At 40.0% G+C, this 18,929-nt stretch overlaps 1 protein-coding gene across 3 annotated transcripts; it reads left to right on the top strand.

Annotated features, from left to right (window-relative positions):
• Nucleotides 1–748: 748 nt before the first annotated feature.
• On the top strand, nucleotides 749–12,720 carry LOC138839576 (checkpoint protein HUS1-like). Of its 3 annotated transcripts, none has more exons than XR_011375992.1 (7): nucleotides 749–794; nucleotides 2,374–2,550; nucleotides 7,051–7,158; nucleotides 8,288–8,362; nucleotides 9,594–9,647; nucleotides 10,619–10,738; nucleotides 12,537–12,626. XR_011375992.1 is itself a non-coding variant. In XM_070039144.1 (7 exons), exons 1-7 carry the CDS (start codon nucleotides 756–758, stop codon nucleotides 12,617–12,619), a joined length of 702 nt encoding a protein of 233 aa, XP_069895245.1. In that variant the 5' UTR covers nucleotides 749–755; the 3' UTR covers nucleotides 12,620–12,720. The 3 variants fall into 3 exon arrangements, 2 of the variants coding, with proteins under 2 accessions (XP_069895245.1, XP_069895247.1); XM_070039144.1 differs by having other exon boundaries at nucleotides 9,594–9,693; nucleotides 12,537–12,720; XM_070039146.1 differs by having other exon boundaries at nucleotides 753–794; nucleotides 2,193–2,550; nucleotides 9,594–9,693; nucleotides 12,537–12,720.
• Nucleotides 12,721–18,929: the final 6,209 nt, after the last annotated feature.

Below are 18,929 nucleotides of genomic sequence, written 5' to 3'. Positions count from 1 at the left end.
TTATTGACTATTTTGCCAAGGCTGGCTTTGAAGTATGATCCTCAGATCTTACCCTCTTGAGTAGGTAGTATTACTGGAGTGAGCCATCAATAACTGGATAGAAATATATAGTCTTTGGACAATCAAATTGGATATCATAGTTCGATTAAGCTTTCAATTAAAAAAATTCAGAACCGAATATTTATGCTAGCAAGAAGTATATCAGATCTAGTAATATTCATAAGGAATAGAAATGATCATTTAACATCAAGGTTCTGTATGCATGCCATTTTTAATAAGTATATAGTCCAAATTTACTAACATTTCTAAAAATTTTCAAAACTTTCAACAAGATGGCTCACTGTCGAGTGACCAACATAATCACTCAGGCAAGGTGTTCTCTTGCTCTGGATAGACATGTTCAAATGTTACTTTGTTTAATCCTCTATAAACTGTTGATGGTATTTGGAAGTCTTTAAGAAAGTAGTTGAAATACTTACGAGATGTTTCTCAAAATGTGATTTCCCAGAATCAAGACACACATTCTGCTAAATATTCAAGAAGTGAAAACAAAAACAAAAACCCAACAAAACCCGTAAACTCTTCTCAATGAATAGAAGAGGAGCATGCTGGGAAGGCGCATGCGCAGCCTCACCACACATTTAGGCGGAAGTGGTCCTTTGTGATTGGTAACTTTCCGGTGAGACGCGAAGAAGCCAACAATTGGTTGCCTGGGGTCGAAGCCACAGCACAGTGGAGCTTGGGCGGGTGCAGCCATGAGGTTCCGGGCTGAGATAGTGGACCAGGATTCTCTGGTGAGCAGGGAAAACTGCTGGAGCCAGGGGGACCGGAAGGAGGCAGAGTCTGGGCAGGGGTAGTGCTAGGGATAGGTGAGACTGGTCAGGCACTGCTGGGAGGAAGGCCACTGCCTATAGCTTTCAGTTCCCAAGGAGGGTGGGAAGGAGGTAGAGGGAGAGCAGGGTTAGCCTTATGAATGGGTAGAGCCTGGTTGTAGATTGTGGGAATGAAGGACAATGCCCATGGAATTTTCTGGAACTCCATTCCTCTCCCGTGATTTCTTTCTCACTATGCCAGTAGACGTCTTTATCTTTTGTAGTCAACACTTTGTGGGTAGAGCCCATTCTTCCCTTAGTCTAGCCTATGCTGAAACTTGTATGTTCAACCTCTCTTCCAGAGTTTTGCTGTGTATCCAGTGGCCCATTAAGTGGACTGTTTGGTTGCCAGTTAAAGGTTTCCTTGAGTCTCACTTTCTTTAATGAGCATGGATAGCAGGTGCTAAATGCATCCAAAGGTTGTTGAGACACTGGATAACCTTGAAGTTATTGAAGTATTTTCCAGGGAGATAATAAGCTGCACCTTGCTGAACACCAAGTCTGGTTTTTTGTTTTTGTTTTTTCCCCATTATTGAGCTTGAACTAAGGGCCTGAGCGCAAACCCTGAGTTTCTTTGCTCAAGGCTTCTGAGCCACGGTGCCACTTCTGGTTTTTGATTGATTAACTGGAGATAAGAGTCTCAAGGGGACTTTTCTGCCCCAACTGGCTCCAAACCATGATCTTCAGATCTCAGCCTCATGAGTAACTAGGATTACAGGCATGAACCATTACTGGTGCTCAGCTAAGCCACCTATGCCCGCCTAAAATTTTATTGTAAAGGTGATGTACAAAGGGATTACAGTTACATATGTCAGGTATTGAGCACACTCCTTTTTTGTGGGGGTCGTCCGGTCGTGGGGCCTTGAACTCTGGCCTGAGAGCTGTCCCTCAGCTCTTCAGCTCAAGGCTAGCACTCTACCATTTGAGCCACAGCACCACTTCCGGCTTTTTTTCTTTTTGCTTATGTGGTGCTGAGGAATCGAACCCAGGGCCTCATGCATGCAAGGCAAGCACTCTACCTCTGAGCCACCTTCCCAGCCCCAGCACACTCCTTTTTGAACAGTGTCACCCCTTCCCTCATTTTCTCCCAGTTTTTCCCTCCCTCCCCCATCCCTCCAAGTTGATAGGGCATTTCCAACATAGTATGTAGTGAGTATCATTGCTGAATTAGTTCACACCTTTTATCCCACTGTTTCTGTGCTTCCCTTCCCCTCCCCAAATCAGATAAACTTACATACAAGACAAAATAAAAAGAAATAAAAAATGCTCCTTAGGATAGGGAATATGCAATTTATTAACTTCTTTTACTCTTTGTTACAGGGGTCATCCGTATGTTAGCTAAACTTGCCAAAGGCTGCATCCTCCACATTTGCCCGGATAAACTGAACTTCATTCTTTTGGGGAGTCAAGAAAGTGGAAGGGCAAGCTTGTGGTGTGAGCTTCTGAAGGTAAGCAGAAGCATGAGCATGAGTGTTCACATGTGCTTCTTTGCTTCCCATAGGAGAACTTTTTCAGCAAATTTCAAATGAAAGGTGTCTCTGCAGAATATAATGAGATATATTTACAACTACAATTGGAAAACCTAACTCCAGCTTTGAACAATTCCCATAGTACTGAAATCTTGAAGATCAAGTTCATTAATAAATACTCTGGGATCTTCAAGATCTGTATAAAGCTGGTGAGTAGAAGGAAAAATGTTTTTGAAATTTCTTACAAGGGTCTTGGTCTGGGAAAAATGTAGGTGGTTTGAGATTTACAAAGCTTGAGATTTATAATAATATTTTTTAAAACTAATTTTTTAAAATTAAGAATGTGTTGTATGAACATTTTCTCAGAGTTTGTTGTTCATTCTTCTTATTTTAAAATATGATCACAAATATTCACCTAGGATGTTTCCCTTTCTAAATAGTAAAACTTCTAGCATCTCTGTTTCTTTTAATAGTAGAAAACAATTCCTGTCTCACTTCTGATGTTTCTTGCTCCTGCCTCATCTGCCATTATGCAATCATTCTTCAGTTGAATTTTTTTTATATGCCTCTGCCAGATGAGTTGAGGTCACATTTCTCCTTAGACCTGATGGGTACTCCCCTAGCCATGTGTGAGCTGAAGAGACATGCATGCACATACACATGCACGTGTACACACACGCATGTATACACACACACACACACACACACACACAATGCACATTCAAACAGGATATACACCCAGACTGAAGTTCGTATATCTTTCTACTTTTAGCATGCATGTTAACAAAATAATAGACTTGCTGTTCTTGCAATGATTTGATAATGTTTATGTGTATTGTAAAAGTTAACAATGAATAATTCCTAAAACTATTTGAAAGCAATAGTGGAACTATATCTTCTAAGCTAACATTTACAACTATATACTCTCCCATCAAAAAATAAAGTACTAAAGTATCAGTGAAAAAATATATTTTTATTGTGAAAATACCATACAAAAGGGTTACAATTACATGGGTAAGGTAATGAGTACATTTCTTATCAAGCATTCTTCACTCTTCCTTTGTTTCCCCTTCCCATCCCTTCCCATTTCACCTCCCCCACCCCCTGCCAAAGTTGTAAAGTTCGTTTTTCTACATAACATCTTGAACATCTCATTGTTGCAATGGGTCCACCTGTATCTCTATTTAAACAATTTGTTTTTTCCCTTCCCCTCCACAAATTATACCAACATCAAATACAGTGAAAACAGGGGTTATACCGTGGGGGAGGGACATACAAAGCAACAAAGAAATATCTTATAAATATGTTAGAAGCAATCACAAGAAAGAAAAAACATTTGAATCCTTATCTTGGGGTTCATTTCACCTAACATCAACTTATCTGCTTATCTCAGACATACACTAGTTATTGCAAATAAGTGAAACCATGGGACCTATGTTTCTTTGGGCCTGGCTTACTTCACTTAATAAAATTTTTTCCAAGTCTTTCCATTTCCTAACAAATGGGGAAATGTCATTCTTTCTGATGGAAGCATAGAATTCCATTGTGTACATATACCACATTTTCTTGATCCATTCATCTACTGAGGGGCATCTGGATTGGTTCCATATCTTAGCTATGGTAAATAATGCTGCAATAAACATAGTGGTGCTGGTAGCTTTAGTATGGTCTTGTTTGTGATCATTTGGGTAAATGTCCCAAAGTGGGATTGCTGGGTCATAGGGGAGCTCTATGTGGAGAAAAAAATGAAAAGAATTTATAAAAAGGACCAAAAGGTCAGAAGAGACTAAAAACAAAAGCACACACACACATATGTACAGCTAAAATAAAAATTATGAGAGGGAAAAAAAGATTAATTGAAAACAATTTTTAAAAAATTTAGAAAGGTACAAAAAAGAGTTCTTTGATTTTTTTTGGGGGGGGGTAAGGAGAATGGGAAGATCCTGTATCTCCCCTGTGTCTGTAGCTAGTCTCTTGGAGTCTCTGATCTGCTTGTGGTGTTTGGTTTTCCTGTGCCTTGATTGGTTTCTTAAGTCAGTTTGTTTGAGCAGGCAGAAAAATGCTCTGCATTACCCAGGATTTTGTGATCCTCCTTCCAGGTTAGTTCAGTGGGAGGGAGATCTGCTTTGAGTATCACAAAAGAGGGAGATGGCTGTTTCCTCTAGTTTGGAGATGCTGTGATGAGGCTGGGTTCTGGATAGAGTTGAGGCCTTTCAGCAAACAGTTGCTTTTCCCAGAGGGGCTAGCTCCTGAGTCACTCACAGAGCTCAGCCTGGAGCCATTCTCAGGGTTTATGTTTACTGAATTTCAATGGATTGTCTAGGCTGCAGTGGGGAGGGGCAGGCTCTGGCTCTGTTTACCCAGTGAAGAAAGTCACTCCTCTGGGGGTGGAGCTTTCCTGCCTAGGCTGGGTGACTTTTCCCTGGGTGGTACTGAGCCTGGCATTTAGGTCAGGTTCCTGTGACCTGCTAAATGACTCTTTTGTTTTCTTCCAAGGCCTGAGTTGGAGCTAGCTGCTCAGCCAGGCCTTTGTCAGTATCAAATATGGAGAGCTCTGGTGGTGGGGGAGGGGCGGCCTTCCCTCCTCTGCTCCCTGAGGAGGACTGAGGATGTCAGGTTTCTACTCACACCAGAGTCTTGGTTCCTGGGCCATCTCTGGTCTGTGATCTGCAAGATGAAGATATATGCTCCTTGTCAGTTCTTGCTGGTGTTGAGTAGAATCCGCTCGCCCGCTGTGTCTGGCGTCTTTGTCTTGGACTATTTCTGTTATAGGTATGGTGGCTATGGCTTCTGCGGCCGTGGCTACCCGCAAGTGCTCAGATCTGTCTCCTTGCCTGGATTTTCCCTCTCTGGCCAAACTCTCTGTACTGTGATGGCACACTTGGTGTGATTCTCTGGTCTTGGATGTTCACCGGAACACTAAAACTGCTTTCTATGCAAGAGCTTGTTTAGCCTCCAGCTTCTCCTCTGCCATCTTCCTCCGAACTCCTCAGTGAAAAATATTTTTAAATGCTTGAATGAAACATTGAAAATATTTCATTTCTTTGCCTTAAAGTATCTTGAGAGTAAGATGATCTAGGATCTTTGTAAGTGTATATTCTGAGTTATTAGATGTGGATATAAATTTTTAATGCTCATTCTAGAATTTTTTAAAATCTGTATATAGTTAAATAATAAAAGTGCCAAGTCAACATCCATATTAACTCACTATTTATGTAAAAATATGTATGGATGTTAAATACATAAATGTATACTAATCCACAAAATCTGAGGATACAGAAGAAACAGATTAATACCTGTCCTGAGGAAGTTCATATTTATTAACATGATGATTAAAGCCTTCTGTGTATGGCCCAATCTAAAATAGAACCAAATCCAAAATGAACACCTTTTCAGTGTTTATGAGATCCATTTTCTCTCAATTCCCAAACTAACAAATTCTCAAACCCTCTCTTTAAGGGCTCTGTAACATTTATAATTGTTGCTTACATAGTCAATGTATTTAATTCGTAAGTATTTCGTGTGGCCTTAAGATATTTGTGAAAAAGGACTCCTTGTTACTTTTCCTAAATTCTTTTTATTTTTTTGGGTCCGGTCATGGGGCCTGAACTCTGGGCCTGGGCACTGTCCCTCAGCTCTTCAGCTCAAGGCTAATGCTCTACCACTTGAGCCACAGTGCCACTTCTGGCTTTTTTCTTTTTACTTATGTGGTGCTGAGGAATTGAACCCAGGGCCTCATGCATGCAAGGCAAGCGCTCTACCACTGAGCCACCTTCCCAGCCCCTTTTCTGAATTCTTTACATGAAGAAAGTTCTTAGAAAAAAATTTAATTTCTTAAGGAGAAGCAAGGTGGTAGAATCTTTTTTTTTTGGTTGGTCATGGGACTTGAACTCTGGGCTTGGGTGCTGTCCCTCAGCTCTTCAGCTCAAGGCCAGTGCTCTACTGCTTGAGCCACAATGCCACTTCCGGTTTTCTAGTGGTTTATTGGAGATAAGAGTCTCACAACTTTCCTGTTTGGGCTGGCGTTGAACCACGATCCTCAGATCTCAGCCTCCTGAGTAGCTAGGATTACAGGCATGAGCCACCAGCACCTGGCTGGTGGTAGAATCTTTTGCTCTGGAAAGTACAATGTATGTTGGTCTGTGAGCCTAGAAACAAATCATAGAAACAAATAAGCATAGTTTATCCTTTCAGTAGTTTAGAAACCATCATGCTAAAGATCAATTTCACAAACCTGGTCTCTGGGTTTTCTTCAGCATAGTATATTTGCTTTTCCATCTTACAGATTTGTATGCCATTCCCACTCTTAGCCAATCCCCATCTTCCCATAACTCTCTGCATCTCTAGTTCCTGTGTCATGTATTTGCATAGTTCATCCCTATTCTCATGCAGTAGCAGCTACCTCCTCCTTCAGCCTACTGTGTTTTATTCAAGGCTCTAATGAGTGTCTCATACAATTTCATCTGTTTATTACTATTTCCTTCATTCCACTGGGCTGTCCAGGGTTTTTTTTATTTCCTTAGTCACTACATTTTTCAGCTCCTTTGGTCCCAGAGGGAAACAGGAAAACATCAATATGTGTTGGGTAGATTCTGAATAAGTAAATTGAGAACATTACACTTAGACTTGGTATTTCAATGGTTTTGCCCTCAGTTCATTGGTTTTGGTTTTGTTACAATATTGACAATATCAAAATCTTTTCTTTGCAGTTATGGGAGTCAAGCAGGAGTTGCATAATGACATATTACTTCCCCATAGAGGTTATTCCAACACATTTATGGAACAAACTACAGGAACCCATGGTTCCAAACTTGGATGTAAGTGATATTTGCAGTCTTGTTGTTTAATGTCATTGAATAGAAGATATGAATCCTTTATCTGTAGTCTTGCAGAATATTTTATTGAAAATAGTTTCTGATAATAAAATATTTATATTTAAAGGATACTCTAGGAAAAGAAAATTGACTATTTGTCTTTTGTTATTTATGTGGATTATCTTTTTTTTTTTTTTGTCGGTCGTGGGGCTTGAACTCTGGGTCTGGGTGCTGTCCCTCAGCTCTTCAGCTCAAGGCGAGCGCTCTACCACTTGAGCTACAGCGCCACTTCCTATGTGGATTATCTTTAAACACTGTTATATAGAATAGAAATTCCATGATCCTGACCCATACAAGATGAAATACCTTTCTCAATAAGCTAGGCCTAGGAAGCAATTTGGGATTCATTGGACTCTAGGTCAGGAATGTCATTATGATGACCAATTTAGGGTTACATGTCTTGCTTAGGGAAAACAAGGCTACTGAAATGAATATCATGCTAAAAGGTCTTCTGGCTTTGCTCACAATTTGTTTAAGAGGAAATGAAAACTATGCAGTGAATAAAACATTTATTTGACTTTCAGTAGAAGAAGACATCTACATAGCCATTTCCCTTGTGTGACTTAGAACTGAAATTCTCAGACTTGAGCCTTCTAGGTATTTAGGATTAGCATTATGAGACATCAGTGGCTGGCTCAAAAGCCAGCATTTTATAAAGCAGTTTTAGTAATATATCCCCAGGTTAATTGCAATAATTGCTCACTGTATTTTTTAACTGAGTGTGAATAAAGGTTCTATCTATAAATCTTCTCAGAAGAAGACTTTCTGGTTAGTACTTGGAATCATTTCTCCTGGGTTTGTGTGTGTGCATCTCATCTGAAATGCTGTAGCCCATATTAAACCAAAAGAATGTCTTTGGTTTGGGATTGCATAGATCATCACAAAGACAAATTTTTAAATTATGCTTGATCATTAGTAAGCTGTTAAAATTACAAAAGTACTTTTCATATATTAAAAAGAACTTTATTCAAAAAATTGTAATCCAGAAATTTAGAATACAGATTTTGCAATGTCATTTCTAGAATATATTAATACTTTTTAATACTGGTGATTTCTCATCTTTATATTATAGGTTAGCATTTATTTGCCCATCTTGAAGACTTTGAAGAATGTTGTAGAAAAAATGAAACATGTCAGCAATTACCTTGTATGTTATGAAGAAAAGGAAAGAGCATTGACTGAGGTCTAGCTTGCATGGGTTGTTTTTACGTAGAGGCAGTGTTTGTGCTATACCAAAGGTGTGGGGCTCAGCCCCAGGTCCTGCTCTGAATAGCTCCCAGAGGATGCCAAAGATGCAGGGATGAAGAGAGGATACTTATTGGGGAGAAGTGAGGGAGACGTGGTGGCTCAGTCTCCTCCCCAACTGTACTGTGTCCACTCGAACAGGGAGGGAAAAACACTGCAGCTGCTCCATCCAGAGAGCACCTGAGGTATTTCTGAACCTGGAAATATAATTTTCCAACACAAAAGTACACTTTTAAATAACTGACTTTGTGTTAAATGTATAACTGTCACAGATAGTTTGGTGGTCTTCTAGAAATAATACTCTACATTTGTGTATAGAATGTTCAAAGATTTCAGAGTGTGTTGTTGGTACTATTATTGTGTTTACTTTTTTCCAGAGTACTTTTTGATATGATTCAGTCACAGTCCATTACTGATTATTTTTTTGTCGGTCATGGGGCTTGAACTCTGGGCCTGGGCGCTGACCCTCAGTTCTTCAGCTCAAGGCGTGTACTCTACCGCTTGAGCTGCAGCGCCACTTCCCATTAGTGATATTTTTAAGAACTATTAGTAGGTGGTTTTATTGTAAATTTGGTAATGGACCAAGATAAATTTCTAACTTCGTAATTTCTTTATCCTGTATATACCCAATTATGAAGACACTCAGCCTCTTTTGGAGTCACCTAACTGGCACTTTTGGAGAATCATTATTTCTTTGCCCCTTTTGTAACCTTCCTTCCCTGAACTCCAAGTGTATCTGTCCTGCTCACTGGGCACCCTTTCTTGGCTCTGTGCCTAAGCAGTGCCTCATGGTATAGGGGAGCTCTGATCACTCTGCCCATGCCTACAGAGCACTCATCTGTCTCACAGTCTCCAAGGAAGAAGCCTCCCACTCCTGTGGTTCACATTTTTCTGCTGAGTTTTGCACTGGGGACATTCTCTCTGCCTGTGTTAGATTTGAGAGATTTCTGAGTTGTGAATTTCCATGTGTTATCTTTCCTTTCTTCTTGACACAGCTCTATCTTGGTGGCTTCTGAGGGTTGTAGGTCTGACAGGAGTACCTTTTCAATTGGCTTGAGGAGACTGATCCATATATTTTTCTATTTTATGTTTCTTTTTTATTTTAAGACCCTTTTATAATACTTAATTTCTAGATTATTGAAGCAAACCAAACTGGAGAATTGAACCTGAAGATGGAAAATGAATTAGTAAGTGTTACCACTTATTTTCAAGATCTTGGAAATCCTCATTTAGGTAAGTGTTTCTTATGGATTATTTTTTTTAATTATTACATTTTTGTCAGTCATGGTCTTGAATTCAGGGCCAGGGCACTGTCCCTAAGATTTCATGTTCAGGGCCAGTTCTCTACTACTTTGAGTCACAGTACCTCTTCTGGTTTTCTGGTGGATGGAGAAAAGAGTCTCACAGGGGCTTTTATGCCTGGGCTGGTTTTGAAGTTCAAAGAGTGCAGCCTCCTGAAAGCTAGAAATACAGGCATGAGCCACCAGTGCCCAGCTCATTTTGATAGTTTTAATGAACAGAAAGTGAGACTTTATTCTGTTTCTTTCTTTACTTTTGTTGGTTATAGAGCTTGAACTCTGGGCTTGGACGCTGTCCCTGTGCTCTTCAGCTCAAGGCGAGTGCTCTACCACTTGAGCCCCAGCGTCACTTCCAGTTTACTAGTGGTTTATTGGAGATGAGAGTCTCATGGACTTTCCTGCCTGGGCTGGCTTTGAACAACATTCCTGAGATCCCAGCCTCCTGTGTAGCTAGGATTACAGGTGTGAGCCACCGGTGCCCAGCAATTCTGTTTCTTTACCAGACGTTGAAAGGCCAATTTCTTTTTCCATTCTAGTTATGTATGAGAAGTCTTGTCTTAGCTATGTGTATGTTAGCATATAAAGCCATAGGGATTACCAAGTACAATTTTCTTTGTTCTAGAGATGAAATTGAGGCCTTTTTCAAGTCCCAGTAGATGAATTTGAGGTCTATTTTAAGTGAAGATCCATTGGAAACACCACACAATTGTAATTACCTAGAATATAATAAATATGTATTTAATGACTGATGACATTTATAAACTCATTTACAACCCCACGAACCAGGGTTATAAAGGCAAGAGTGAGGTCAATTAGTTATTTAGATAAATATGTGTTGTCTCTCTGGGCTTCTTACTCAGTTCCTGAAAATGCTTCTGAAGACAGACAACCAGAAGAGAGGGCTGAGATGCACATAAATGTCTATCAGCTACTCCATTTCCTTGGAGGAGTGCAAGATAACCCTACAAAGGCCACATTCAGTAAGTTTGCTTCACTGTATTCTTTTGTATATATCAGAGAAGTTTCCAATAGTCAAATATTGCATTGAGACTTGTAAATGCAAAATAAGATGATTTGAGTACCACATCTTTCTTGAGCAGTCTTGTAAAGTTTTCTGGATTCAGAAGTGCTTAGACATGGCAACAGAGCACAAACTTGGGGTGCTTGATAAGTAATTGAGAGGCACTAGCCACTACCCCTGGTTGTCAGGGAGCTGCCTCACTTCACTGTGGGGATTTAGCTGTGCCTTCAGAGACACTGTGAAGAGGAGAGCTAGACCATCCATGCTCCCCACGTTTGTCAGATTCTGCACACTGAGATTCAAAATTTTGCTTAGGTCTGAGATTCTGCTTTTGTGGTCTTATTTATTTTTATTCACATCTGGCCTGAGCTCACTGCCTAAATCTCCTATTTGGATTCTGATTCATAAAGCTTGTAACTCAAGTCTGACTTGGTCACGAATCTGAGGTCATGCCCTGGCCTCTTCATCTAGAGACTACCCTTGAGCAAAGCATCTTGTCATGGGCTTTTCAAGGTGCTTTTAGTCTCTTTCTCCAAAGCCCATGCAACCAGAAGGAAACTGATCAGGTATTTTGATGTTCTCTCTCTGTGGGGTGGCTTTGCAGCTAATTATGTACTCATCAGTGAGCCAAACTGAGGAGAATGATCTGAAATTGCACCTCAGTACTTAGTACACCATGGAGTAAAAGGAGAATCTTGTTGGCTTTCTGAACTACCAGCCTTTCTATAAGAGAGAGACAAAGAGAAAGACTTGGAAAAAAATACACTAAGTGAAGTAAGCCAGACCCAAAGAAACATAGGCCCCATGGTTTCCCTTATTTGTAATAACTAGTATACATCTAGGATATCCTTACCAGACAAGTAGAAAAGGTCAAAAGCTATTCACATATGACCATATAAGATGGTGCTAAGGAAAATGAACCCTAAGATAGAGACACAAGATGGTTTATCTTTGTTACTATTGTTTTTAAATATATTTATAATATACTATGTGTTCTCTTTTGTATGTTCTTCCCTATTGGTATAACCCCTTTTTTCACTGTATTTAAATCTGGTACCCTCATCTTGTATATACATTTTTCTAATATGGGGAAGGGAAGGGGAATAACAAAATACTGAAATAAGGATATAGGTTGACCCATTGTAACAATGAGATGTACAAGACATTACGTTAAAAACAAACTCTACAGTTTCGGGGAGGGAGGGAGGAGGTGGGGAGGTGGAGAAGCAAGGGATGGTAGGGGAAAAACAAAGGAGGGGGTAACAATGTTCAAAAGGAAATGTACTCATTACTTTACTCATGTAACTGTAACCCCTCTGTACAATATATTTACATATATATATATGTATGTATATATAAAAGCATGGAAGGGAACAGAGAGGAGAGACCAGGGAAGGGCCATGATGTCAGGACTTGGGCAGTGTTAGATGGACATGTGCCTGTATGCGAGGTCTCAGGTGCACTGCACTCTTCTCTATACACTTCCATCTTGCACTGGCAAAGCATAGATATGAGGAAATGTGTTTTTCCAGGGAGCTTGTTTTCTAGGTTTTCTATAGGGCTTTGGCTGCTTCAGTCCTTTTCTCACATTCTTTCCTCTGGTAGTTGGCAGTTCTCTGTTCATGTGAATTATTCAGTGACCAAGCAAAATACTTATTACAGGATGGTTCCAGGGTGACAATTCTGTTCTGATGGGTGGGATTCATATATGTGTGTTACAATGGGTCTTTAAATTAGTGAATTTTTCTTCTCTACAGATATGGTGAGGAACAGAATTTCTTATTTTGAATTCCTTTTTGAAATCTACTCTGTCAAGTATTTCATCCCAGCCTTGAACTAGCAGAATGTCACAAGGTTTGTGAGGGCAGCCATCTGTCCTGGACGGAAAGGTGGTACCTTCTTCTGTTCCTCCTCCTTATCTGACCTCACAGCACCACAGAGCCCTGCACCTTGCTTCTTTTTCCTTTTCAGTGTTCTTACTAAAAGTGAAATTAATTAAACAGCTGGATAAACATGTAATGTTTAAGTTTACATATGTCTATAGGTTTATTGTGGTATTCTTTTAGAGCATGAAAAATAGCTAGATTTTTTTCCTATCTTATTTCCTTTTGTTCTGGTTGCAATGTGAATTGTATCATTTTGCTGGAGCCTACTTTTTCATATATTCTGTGTGTGGAAAGCCTAAAAAATGTGTGTTCCCTTTGACTTAATCCTCCTGTGCAAAGGTTATAGTCAGAAATTGTCTAATAATGTTTACAGAGAAAAATGGAGAAGGTCCTAAATATGAAATAATATTGAATTGGTTAACTGATCTCAGTGGCTTAATATATTTCATATCATATATAATTCTTTAGAACAAAAATCTACTATTATGAAAAGATGTGAATAAATTAATATGAAATTTTAAATGAAATATTGATGTTGCTATTTGTAGTGTAATCAAAGAAGACCTGGACAGTATACACCAAACTTTGATCTCGGGTTTTTCAATCTATGTACATTTGTGTATTTCTTAACAATTATATAACAAATTCTGTAATAAAACATACTTTACATGAGCATATAATAAAATATTCATATGAATATATGTTTTTGAGTATTTATTCTTAGGATATATACAACTGACAATTTTAATTTCTTAAATATTACATGTTAAGCTGCTGGGACTGGCATTGAACCATAATACTCAGACCTTAACCTCCTGAGTAGCTAGGACTATAAACAGCCAACACTGTTGACCTGTTTAAAATTATTAATATTTTTTTTGGTCCAGTCAAGGGCCTGAACTCTGGGCCTGGATGCTGTCCCTCAGCTCTTCAGCTCAAGGCTAGCGCTCTACCACTTAAGCCACAGAGCCACTTCCGGCTTTATTTTTTCTGCTTGTGTGGTGTTGAGGAATCAAACCCAGGGCCTCATGCATGCAAGGCAAGCCCTCTACCACTGAGCCACCTTCCCAGCCCCTAAAATTATTTTTAATGGGTTCAAATAGGTGTACAGTGATTTCATTTTTCACTTGTCCATATATGAATAAGATGTACCTTGATCAGAATCAGCCCTTCTGTCGCTCTCCTCCTATACTGCTCCCAAACAAATCTCAATAATGTAAACTGTTCCATTTTCACACATATACATGTAGGATTTTGACTTATTCTCCTTCTTTCCCTGTCTCCATCCCTCCATTCCTTCACTAATGCCCATACTGCAGACACAACATCTTGAACTTCCTAAAGTTTATTTTTGTTAAAGTGTCTATCACTTGTTCCCAGGGACTTCATCATATACATGGTATTCATCACACTATTCCATACATTTACACAGCATACTTTAATCAGACATCCTCACCTACTCTCACTTGTCCCAATTGCCCAACCTCTATTATACATCAGCTTTCAAGTGAATTCAGGTTTGCCATCTCTATTTACAGATGTAATGTTTTGATACTGTTTGTCCTCACATAGTCTATTTTCCTCCCATCTGCAAATCCTCCATTTTTTCAGAAAATTTCTTCCTTTCTGTGTCTCATGTTCATTATTTTCTCCCATAGATATGCTTTTCAAGGACTTTTGAAGTACTTTCCTCTTTTCTATATATTATTCTCCTACTTGGAACTTTTCAGAATGAGAGAAGCGAGAAAACTGTGGCTTTTTGTTTTTTGTTTCTTTGTTTTTTGGTGTTTTATATTTTGTTTTGCTTAGGGAAAATGAGTTCTCTCTGTAGTCATTTTGCAAACTGCAGTTGGTCATATCACCAATCCTTATTGTGTGTCTATTAACTAAAATTCAATAAACTGTGTGGGACAAGGAAGATAGCAGTAATTCTGAAAGTGAAATGTGGCCCAAATTCTCTGGACAAGTGCCAGGTAGAGGAGCCATTATTCATTCTGCCTTGATCACTAAAAGAGAGTCATGGTGGAGGGATAGACTAAGCCAAGATAAGGTTGTTCACCCAGTGCACAGTATGGAGATCAGGATATTTTGGCATAATGATACATGCTGTGTGGATGATCAATGAGGTGATGTGCAGGTTGCAGCTACAATGGGATTATATCAGTAATCTATTTCTATGTTAATAGATTCACTCTAAACCTTAGTGCCTTAATACATACTGATGAATTTAGCTCATAGTTCTTTGAGTCTGTGTTGGTCTCAGTGTGCTCATTCATAGATAAGCTCATAGATTGTTTGTAGGTGGTTGATTAGACCGAAGATTCTTCCTGAAGTTACTTGGCCCTTTTGGAGAATTCAGTCATGTATATCTTTTCCTTTAACAGACTAGGCCAGGATACTTCACATGGGAGCCATGGGAAGTGTCAAGGTAAGCAGCAGTGGGCAATCTCAGATGTATAAGCACTTTGCAAATCCATTGGCCACATGAGTAGCACCTCTTCAAGAATAAGCTCCACCATTTGTGAGAGAAGCCAAAAGGACATATATGAAGGAGGCGAAAACTGGGTAAGAGTTTGGAACCATTTTAAAAATTCTGTCATAATCATCCTTTAATGTATCTCATTTGGTTAATGTTTAAAGGTTTTCTTCTTTAGCTGTGAAATGATCAATACTTATTTTTATGCTGTCAGTATTTTTTCACTACACAAGATAGGACACATCAACCCTAGGGCCCAGTACAGGTGAGGACGCATTGCTTAAAATACTTGTGAATAATTTCACTACAGTAAAGCATAAAACTATGTGCTGATTATGGACCTCTTGGCACTGTATTTTTATGAACTTTTTTGTTTTTGTTTTTGTTTTGCCAGTCATGGGGCTTCATCTCAGGGCCTGGGCACTGTCCCTGAGTCTCTTTGTGCTCAAGGCCAATGCTCCACCACCTAAGCCACAGCTCCACTTCCTCTTGGCACTGTATTTTGACAGATCTTGGAAATGGCCCTGCTTCAAGAGAGATACGAGAGGCCCTTTTACAATATCAGTTCCCAGACTAATATCCCATTGTCACTTTTCTATAAATGTTATCTGTCAACATTTCCTCAAGTATCCATTCTCTCTGCATTTTTTCAGAAGGAGTTTATAATCTCATTGTTGTTATTTTTGAGTTTCCTGGACCTAAATTGCAACTTGGACCTTATCATGAGGAACTTGTCACTGGCCTATATCTGTGTTCAAAAATTTCTATAGTGATGAACTGAAGTTGATGCCCTTTACTTTGAAGGCCTCAACCTGAAGCAGAAAATGAAGACCCTCATATGGAAGCTGAATAATAATATCTCAGCTGGAAAACAGCCTCTATCTCTATGTCTGTCTGTCTCTCTCCCTCAGTCTTGCCTCCTTCTCTGTCTCTATCTATCTCTGTTCCTGGCTCTCTCTGTCTCTCTCATTCACTCTCTCTTTCCCCTTTAGTTTAGAGCAGTTAACCTGAGTCTCAAACTGATGTTCAGTCTTGCACTCCATCTTCAGGCCCAGATAACTGCAATTGGGCCATTTGTCAGGAAACTTTCTCCACAGCTGTTTACTGGGCACCACACTAATGATTGGAGCCAGATCACTTGGTCCTGGATCTCTGTAGATGGGCAAATTTTCCAGACCTGGTTCTCTGGAGCAGTGTATCTGTGTCTCAATATGATGTTCCACACTGTACTACACCTGAGGATCAGATCTCTCTAACTGGGTACCAATATTTGCCCTGTTCTCTTTGACAGTGCATATTAGTCCCATATTGATGCTGGGGTCCAAGCCATCTAGGCTGGCCCTTATTTCCCAAAATGGAATACTTTTCCCTGGCTAGTTTCCAGCCACAAGGTATAAATGTCCTCTTCTGATAAAATTGATCCCATTAGGCAAGCCATAATCTGAACCACTGGTTCACCATAGCAAGTTCTCATCTCCAGATTCTTGCCAATCTAGAAGCACTGGAACATGGCAAGCTGTACAAGACTAAGTTCACCATAGCAGTGCATCACTGTTTGGCACTGATTGCTATGGACATATCACCTGTGCAAGCCAAGATCCCTGCAGTAAGGCCACTCAATACGGCCCAGTTCTGTAGAGTAGTGCATCTGGGTCCAAACATGATGTGTGTTGCTTTACTACACATGAAGGCCAAAATTTCTGCACCTGAGTCACATTGCCTGGCCCCATTCTAAGCAACAGTGCATCTGGGTCCCACCCTGGTATCTTGGGCAAGGGTACCTTGGAAGGCCTGGAACTCCCATCTGAGCCAGTTTGTCTTATCCCATTCTCTGGAGAAGTTCATCTAGGTCACATCCCAATCCTTAGCCCTTGCCACCACTGCAGGCCCAGATCTTCAAAACTGAGTCACTCATCAGACCCTGTTCAGCAGTATATCAAGATACACCTCTGATCTCACTAGTTGTACCACCCAAGCAGACCCTGATATAGATATCACAGCATATATCAGGGCAAAAAAAGAGAATGTATTAAGAAAAGAGTAAAATTTAAAAAATGTAGTATAATACAAAAATGAATAAGAGATTGTAGGGGGCCATGGTAACTGACAGTTTTTAAGTGAAGTAACATAATATGCACTAATTTAATGCCTCTGAAATAGATTTCTACTCAGAATATTAGCACTTTGAATATATTAAGATGTATATGTATATATGCATACACATATATGAATATGTATATGCAAGTATTTGTGTGTGTATACATATATATGTATTTGTATGTATGTATACATATGTATATATGCCACACCTTTATCCATTCATGTGTTGTTGGGCATCTTGACCAATTCTATCATTTGGCTATTGTGAACATTGCTGCAATATACACAGATAGGCAGGTATTTTCTTGGTATGTTGATATAATTTCCTTTGAGTACATACCCAATGGTGGTATGGCAGGGTCATAAGGAAGGGTATTTATAGTGTTTTGTGGAACCTCCACACTGACTTTCATAGTGGGCACGCTGGTTATATTCCAAGAGTATATGAGGGATTTATGTCTTCTACATACCCACACCCACAAATTTACCAACATTCGTTTTTTTGTTTTCCTAATGCATGTCATTTAAAATGGTTTAGATAAGCCACATTGTCAGGTTCTGTTCTCTGCTGCGGTGTATCATCAAGTTGAACCTCTGATCTCAGTGTCACACCAACCAGATAGAACTTGATCAGCAACACTGCCACATCATGGCAAGCCCTGGCCTCCAGGTTCATGGTACCTAGTAGCTTCAGATCATGCCAATTCAGTCATTCTTTCAGGTTCTGTTATCCACAACAGTGCATCATGTCTGGCCAATTTCAGTGGCCAAATTACCACTTTGCAGTGGTCAAGTTATACCTCTGGTCACAGGTGAACCTTGACAAACTGCTTCAGTTATCAAGCTATGGCCAATGGGCCAAGTTTGGGAGATCCTAGCCTGACAGGGTGGTATGGCCCAGGAGAGCCAGGAAAGAACCAGATGCACTGCTCCAGAGAATGAGGTTTGGCAAAATTGCTAAGTTGGGAAGATCAAGGAGTGTAAGGGTAACCTGGCCAAGGATATCTTTATATGCACCACTGCATATAAATCTTCCTTGTTGAATGCTGTTGGGATATTGTCTTGTATAAGTGATATGGCTACATAAGTAATTGGCAGACATGGATGCACTATTGTAGAGTACCTGTCCTGGTTGAATGGAAAGGTTGTCAAGATCTGGTGCTACAGGACTGGCAAGAACCTGAAGATCAAGATGTGACCTAGTGTGGCAATGTTTCTCATCAAGGCCTCTCTGAGTAAAGTGGCTATTTAGATAAGAGGTATACTTGCTGTAGAAAATGGAGCTTGACAAAGTGGACTAGTTTTGGAGATCCTGGCCTGCTGGGGTGGCATGACCCTGCACATCAGGGTAGGATATAGATGTACTACTCCATAGATTAAGGCCAGTTGGGAAGAGCTGGGCCTGATAGGGTGTCTTGGCCCAGAACATCAGAGTGAGGCATAGATACACTACTGTGGAGAATGGGGCCAGGCAATGTGCCTCAGTTGTGGTGACAGTGTAAAATAGAGGCAGACATCAAGTTGGAACCCTGATATATACCCCTGTAGACCACAACGTTGTTGAGTGTCCCTACTGAGGAATCTTGGCCTGCACAGGTGATATAGAACTGGAAATCAGGGCCAGACACAGATGCACTGCTGTGGATAACAAAGCCTGGCAGAGTGGTGGGTTTGCCAAGATCTGGTGC

Source organism: Dipodomys merriami, unplaced genomic scaffold (genome assembly GCF_024711535.1).
Source record: "Dipodomys merriami isolate MVZ:Mamm:240054 unplaced genomic scaffold, mDipMer1.0.p SCAF_3, whole genome shotgun sequence".
Classification (NCBI taxonomy): domain Eukaryota; kingdom Metazoa; phylum Chordata; class Mammalia; order Rodentia; family Heteromyidae; genus Dipodomys; species Dipodomys merriami.
The sequence above is the reverse complement of the archived record's forward strand: the minus strand, read 5'-3'. Positions and strand labels throughout refer to the sequence as shown.